Raw genomic sequence first — 7468 nt, 5'->3', positions numbered from 1 at the left:
CAACAACCACCCATTTATATTAACCCTACATTAATCCCATACTCCCTACCACATCCCCACCATTCTCCTACCACCTACCTACACTAGGGGAAATTTACAATGGCCAATTTACTGATCAACCTGCAAGTCTTTGGCTGTGGGAGGAAACCGGAGCACTCGGCGGAAACCCACGCGGTCACAGGGAGAACTTGCAAACTCCACACAGGCAGTACCCAGAACTGGACCCGGGTCACTGGAGCTGTGAGGCTGCGGTGCTAACCACTGCATCACCCACATTTGGACACTAGTCCATATCTCAACTGCATAATCAGATTGAGAGATTATGAAAAACAGTATAACCTGAGATACAAACTCATATTCCAGTTTAAAACTTATCTGGATTGTGGAACTAAAAGATACAATATAAATTTGATTTGTCTAGTGAGCTATAAGTTTTCTACCAGTCCAAAAACCACATATAGTGTCAGATGGAAGATACTGTACAGTTCCAGACTGAGCTCATTTTACATGCAAGTCCAAAATTATCACTGTCCGACTGAATGGCACTGATCAAATTGCTTCGTACAGTCTGAGTTACACTTGCCCACCAATCCGGTATTAGATTGGAGGATACATTATCTTCCACTATTGTGTTCACAGTGACAGATATTTAATACTAGGCAAAACCTCAAACGTATTGTCTGCTTAAAACCAACCACATCAGTGGCCTGTTGCTGTGCTGACATTTTATGTAGAATGAATCCAGACTTGCAAACAGTCCCAGGGACGGAAGATTATATAATGAATCCCATACTCATACAGAGTACCAGACACTGCCAGATAGAGAGTGATGCTGAAACACATGCTCAGTGCCAGGTGCTGAAAGGCATCAGTTGATGACTGCACTCACTCACAATTCCTCAGCCTGAGTCATCTAAAGCAATCTAACACACAAATAGTAGCACTGAGAGATTGAGAAAGAGTCCAAAACTCACATGGAGCACTCGATGCTGACAGATACAAACTGAAGACTATACACTCATGGATCTAGGATTAGCTAACTCACAGGAAACAGAGAGTGGGGATAAATTGGGCATTTTCATTTTCGCATTTTGTAACTAATGGAGTGCCACAGTGATCAGTGCTGGTGCCTCAACTATGTATGGTCTATATTCATAACTTACATGAAGCGATCAAGTGTATTGTTGCCAAATTTATGGATGTGACAAAGATCGATAGGAAAGCAAGTTATGAGGAGGATAAAGTGTCTGCAAAGAGATATAGATAGGTTAAGTCAATGGGCAAAGGTTTGGCAGCTGGAGTATAATGTGGGAAAATGTGAGGTTGTCTAATTTGACAGGAAGAATAGAAAAACAGAATATTACTTACATAGAGAGAGAGACTGCAGAATGCTGCTGTACCAAGGGATCTGGGTGTCCAGGTACATGAATTACAAAAAGTTAGCATGAAGGTATAGCAAGTAATTAGGAAGGAAAATGGAATGTTGGCATTTTTAGCAAGGGGAATGGAGTATAAAAGTAGGGAAGTTTTACTATAACTGTCTAGGGCATTAGTGACAACCCAACTAAAGGACTCCATACAGTTTTGGTCTCCTTACTTAAGGAGGGATATACTTGCATTGGAATCAATTCAGAGAAGGTTCACTAGGCTGATTTCTGTGATGAAGGATTGCCTTATGAGACAATGTTGAGCAGGTTGGGCCTCTCCCCACTGTAGTTATAAGATTGAGAGGTGATCTTATTGAAACCTATAAGATTCTCAGTGGGCTGGACAGGTAGATGCTGAGAGGATGTTTCTCCTTGTGGGGGAATGTAGGGGCGAGAGTTTCAAGCTAAGTGGTCTTCCATTCAAGAAGGAGATGAAGAGGAATTTCTTCTCTCAGAGGGTTGTTCATCTTTGGAATTCTGTTCCCCAGAGGACTGTGGAGGCTGAGTCATTGAATCAAGGCTCTGTTAGACAAATTTTTGATCTACATGGAAATCAATGGTTGGGAATCAATGGTTATGGGCGCAGGCAGGAAGGTGAAATTAAGGTCACAATCAGAAGAGCCATGATCTTATCGAATGGCAGAGCAGGCTTGGTGGGTCAAATGGCCTATTTCTGCTCCTATTTCGTATGTTATTATATTCTTACACACACACACACACACACACAACCAGTGTGTGGCAGATCTAGAATTCATCTCACTTTCATACACAATACCAGTGACTGAAAGGTACAAAATCAATCCCACAGATGCATACAGTACCACCGACAAGTACAGGATGAATCCCATGCTCACACACACCACTAGGTATCGAAAGATACATGTGATTCCCACTCGCACATGACAATATGAGACGGAGTTACAGAATGATTTCCACATTCACATAGAGCACCACTGACTGCTGATCAATTCATCCCACAATCTCACACACTACCAGAGGCTGAGAGATACAAAATTAATCCCACACTCCGATGTAGTAGCAAAGACTGACACATACAAAATCAATCACAAACACTCCTACAGTACCACTGGCAGATTCAGTAACTGCCAAAATTACCAGAGACTGACAAATAAATCGTGAACTCCTACATATTGTGAGGTGCTGACACAGATAGCTTGAATTCCACACATACAGAACCACTGACAGATTCAGAGCAAGTCCCAAATTCACGTACCATCCCAGAGACCGACAGATACAGAATGGATGTCATACTCAAACACAGCACCAGAGTCTGACAGATAGAGAAGGAATCCATACAGCACCAGAGACCGAGAGCTACCGAATTACATAACATGTGCAAACACAGTACCACAGACTAAAAGCAGTGGAATTAATTACACATTCACATGCAATAGCAGAGACACAACGACACTGAATCTTCAATAAGTGTCCTCCCACCAACAGCCAGGACATTTCCAGGGAGCTGTACACAGGGAGCGGCTCTTTCAATATCAACTGGGGCCGGAGGATCTTCGTGAAATATCCTTCCTGATTGCAGGAAGGGTGTTTGTGATTGGTTGCAAATATTTATTCTGATTGGATGGGGAAAAACACCAATTAGAGAATTACAGTAAAAAAACCTTTATGACATCACTCCCAATCACCCAATCACAATCTTTACTTTCCCCCCATCCCTCATTAGCATAGAGCTGTGGGATTGTCTATTTAATCGGCACTCGGAAGGGGTTTGGTTTATTTCTGTGTCTGAAATTAAATCTGAAGATGGTTGAGGAGAAGAAGAAAACAGCTGCTAAGAAGGGCGCCAAGAAAACTGTGAGTAAACCGTCAGCAAAGGGCGGCAAGAGGCGGAGAAAGTCGAGGAAGGAGAGTTACTCCATGTACATCTACAAAGTGATGAAGCAGGTTCACCCCGATACCGGCATCTCCTCCAAGGCCATGAGCATCATGAACTCGTTTGTGAACGATATTTTCGAGCGCATCGCGGGTGAGGCTTCCCGCCTGGCCCATTACAACAAGCGCAGCACCATCAGCTCCCGGGAGATCCAGACCGCCGTGCGCCTGCTGCTGCCCGGGGAGCTGGCCAAGCACGCCGTGTCGGAAGGGACAAAGGCGGTGACCAAGTACACCAGCTCCAAGTAAAACTGCACAATGGACTGAAAAACAGATCAAACACAACGGCTCTTTTAAGAGCCACCCACAATCTCTGTGAAAAAGCTGCATCCGACATCTCCATTAAATTATTTTAAAACCATGTATAACATAATAACGTTCCCACTGCTGTTCCTGTGTCTCCTGTCCCATAAACTGTACACGGACACATAATCCGGTCGTCCGCCTTCGCTTTTTTGCTTAAAGCTGTTATTATGGCACAGCTCCTGAATGACTGCATTAACAGCTGTTTTTAGCTGTAACGGTCAGACCTTAGTCCCTTCACTCTTTTCCTGAAATGTGAACTGATTCATCGTTTTATTAACAGCAACTCGCCGGAACAGGAACAGAGCAGATTAAGCAGATCCGGCTTCCTCTTTTCAGAGAAGGACACTGGGCTCTGATTGAAGACTAAACTGAGTGTTTTCCTTCAGGGAAATGCTGTGAACAGGGATTTATTCCCACCTGGAACAGTTTGTAAACGATTAGGGGCGGCACAGTGGCGCCGTGGTTAGCACCGCAGCCTCACAGCTCCAGGGACCCGGGTTCGAATCCGGGTACTGCCTGTGTGGAGTTTGCAAGTTCTCCCTGTGTCTGCGTGGGTTTTCTCCGGGTGCTCCGGTTTCCTCCCACAAGCCAAAAGACTTGCAGGTTAATAGGTAAATTGGCCATTATAAATTGTCACTAGTATAGGTAGGTGGTAGGGAAATATAGGGACGGGTGGGGATATTTGGTAGGAATATGGGATTAGTGTAGGATTAGTATAAATGGGTGTTCGATGTTCGGCACAGACTCGGTGGGCCGAAGGGCCTGTTTCAGTGCTGTATCTCTAATCTCTAATCTAATCTAACCACAATTTAAACAACATTTTTAAACCGCGCTTGTGATTGGTGACGGAAAGAATAGAATAAAACAAAAAAAAGAGAAGGGATTTGAAATCTTTGACTAAGGATGACATTTATTTTAATCCGCTCTTTTCCGGTAATGAAATTGGCGGGCTTTGTGAAATTGACAAATTCTCTGCTTCTGGTCGTGTGGCGGGTAAATCCCGCCCTCTTCTGTTTGTGTCCTGATTGGTGAAGAATATAGGCAAATGAGGTGAATTAAGTACCGACCAATGAGATGAGTTCTCAGTCTATAAGTACAGTAAATGCTGCGGAAATTAACCATTCTTCGTGAAAGTATTTGTGAGACAGTGGAAATGTCTGGAAGAGGAAAGACCAGCGGGAAAGCTCGGGCCAAGGCCAAGTCTCGCTCCTCCCGGGCTGGACTGCAGTTCCCGGTGGGCCGTGTTCACAGGCTCCTGAGAAAGGGTAACTATGCCGAGCGTGTGGGTGCCGGAGCCCCGGTCTATTTGGCTGCTGTGCTCGAGTATCTGACCGCTGAAATCCTCGAGCTGGCCGGTAACGCGGCCCGGGACAACAAGAAGAGCCGCATCATCCCCAGACACCTGCAGCTGGCCGTCCGCAACGACGAGGAGCTCAACAAGCTGCTGGGAGGAGTGACCATCGCTCAGGGCGGGGTGCTGCCTAATATCCAGGCCGTGCTGCTGCCTAAGAAAACCAGCGCTCAGAGCTCCCAGAAAAAGTAAAGCGGCCAAAATGTCATCTAATAAACCAAAGGCTCTTTTCAGAGCCACTCACAGTCTCTGTGAAAGGGCTGGTTACTGTCAGGAGGGAATCAGAGATGGAGTTATTGTAACAGTGGATTGACCTGTTTCGCATACAGACAGTTTGAATTCTGTTTTTTTTCTCTCTCCGGCTTCTCAATGAGAATTTGCTCCCGGAACAGAGTAAATGCAGGAAGGAAGAGGCCATTCTCGGGCTGTGTGTTTCTCTCCTAACCTGATCTGTTTAGACCGCACTGTTCCCAGAGGACGGAATCTGAGAGTTGCTCACACACGGGAGCTGAGTCCATTGCAGCACTTTAATATGTGCCTTCCCCCCGGCCCTCCCTATTCTCCGGACACAAAGCTGTCTAATCCCCCGGCGGCGGGAGAGTCGGGGATTCTCTCCCCGCAGTGTCAGGGTTTGCAACCCTGGGCAACTGGCGGTTCGAGTCAGTGACCGAGCTGCCTCACCTGTCCTGTGTACCGATTTCCAAGGGATTCAACTATTAGCGAACTCATTGGGTAATGTTTGTAAATAACCCTCATGTGAACGGAGCTGGCTCCATTAATTCCTTCCAAATAAAACTGGGATCTATTTCTTTTCCCCAAATGTCAGCGAACGGATCCCAGGAGACGGGGTGAAATTGTGCTGAACAGCAATGAGTCTCCGGTAACGCTGCTTTCTAAATTCCAGATCAGCTCTCAGTCTTCCAGGCCTTTACCAGAAACCATGTGGCCGCCCCTCCAATCTAATGGGTTTGATGATGAACAGAGATGGCAGCTCTTTCCTTTGCTGATTTGGTGGCTCTGAAAAGAGCCCTTGTTACACTTGTTACTGAAGCCGGGTTTTAGGCGCGTTCCCCGCGGATGCGGCGGGCCAGCTGGATGTCTTTGGGCATGATGGTGACTCGCTTGGCGTGGATGGCGCACAGGTTGGTGTCCTCAAAGAGCCCCACCAGGTAAGACTCGCTGGCCTCCTGCAAGGCCATGACGGCCGAGCTCTGGAAGCGCAGGTCTGTCTTAAAGTCCTGAGCGATCTCTCTGACCAGCCGCTGGAAGGGCAGTTTGCGGATGAGCAGCTCAGTGGATTTCTGGTAGCGGCGGATCTCCCTCAGAGCCACAGTGCCGGGTCTGTAGCGATGAGGCTTCTTTACTCCACCCGTGGCTGGAGCGCTCTTCCGGGCCGCTTTGGTAGCCAGCTGTTTGCGAGGAGCTTTCCCTCCGGTCGATTTACGCGCTGTCTGCTTTGTCCGGGCCATTTTCTCAACGGATTCTGCACAATCTGAGACACACAGACTGTTAATACTGAATCTGCTGCACATCCGCCTTTTTAAACTCTGTGAGGAACCGCCCTGAGCAGTAATTGGCTGGAACCCGACACCCAGTCAGTTTAAACCAAACTCCGATAATGAACAGAAACACAGGAAACTGTTGGCTCCGATTGGCCGATTATTACTGATACATCAATTTTTTAAAAACCGCCAATATCAGTGCCGGAAACAACGGTTTTGACAAAGGAAAAATTTGCTTTAATTCATCTTATGAACATGATCAGAACATTTCAATGATATTTGTCAGCAAAGATCTTTTACAGCAAAGATTTTGAACTCTTTCTCTTGTATTATTCTACACTTTGTCACAAGTTCCAGACACACATTTCCAATCCGGTATCTATTCGGGTTTATTCTCCGTCCTTTTTGAAACAGTCTGTAAGCGGAGGCAGAAAGTCTCATTCACAGCATTCTGCAAGCGGATACATTTCAGATCAATCTTTGTCAAGATACCGCATCACTGATTCTAGATTGAACCTATTTGTGGGAGACAAAAGCGGAGAGAAGATTTTTACTGTCAGGTGTTGAAATGTGAGACTGAGGGTTCCTACAACAGCGGGGTTTCCAGATAATGTACTTATTAATTATTGAGGCCAAGCTTGAACAAGGGAAACAAGTGACTGAGAACTGATGTGTCAGCTTTTATTAACGGAATACAGGAAAGGGGCCGAATATGAACGCGTCCGAAATCAAAGCGCACTTGGGTCAGTGGTCAGTAATTAATTTACACAGCATTATTAAGTAGAGACACAAAGATCTCACAGACAGTGAAAGTGAATTACTCACATATAGCTGGGATAAAACAGATCACAAAGGCAATTAGAAAGTTCCAGACTTTTCATATATAAAAAACAAAACAACCCGATACCATAGAGATGAAGTTGTAGCTTTTTCAGAGAGATTGTGGGTGGCTCTTAAAAGAGCCGTTGTGT

General features: G+C 45.7%; 1 protein-coding gene across 1 annotated transcript; it reads right to left on the bottom strand.

The window, feature by feature from the left end:
• Window positions 1–5535: 5535 nt before the first annotated feature.
• Window positions 5536–6527, bottom strand: LOC137350556 (histone H3-like). Its single transcript, XM_068015215.1, has one exon. It carries the CDS (start codon window positions 6525–6527, stop codon window positions 6054–6056), a length of 474 nt encoding a protein of 157 aa, XP_067871316.1. The 3' UTR covers window positions 5536–6053.
• Between the last annotated feature and the right edge of the window lie 941 nt (window positions 6528–7468).

Source organism: Heterodontus francisci, chromosome 35 (assembly GCF_036365525.1).
Source record: "Heterodontus francisci isolate sHetFra1 chromosome 35, sHetFra1.hap1, whole genome shotgun sequence".
NCBI lineage: Eukaryota > Metazoa > Chordata > Chondrichthyes > Heterodontiformes > Heterodontidae > Heterodontus > Heterodontus francisci.
The sequence above is the reverse complement of the archived record's forward strand: the minus strand, read 5'-3'. Positions and strand labels throughout refer to the sequence as shown.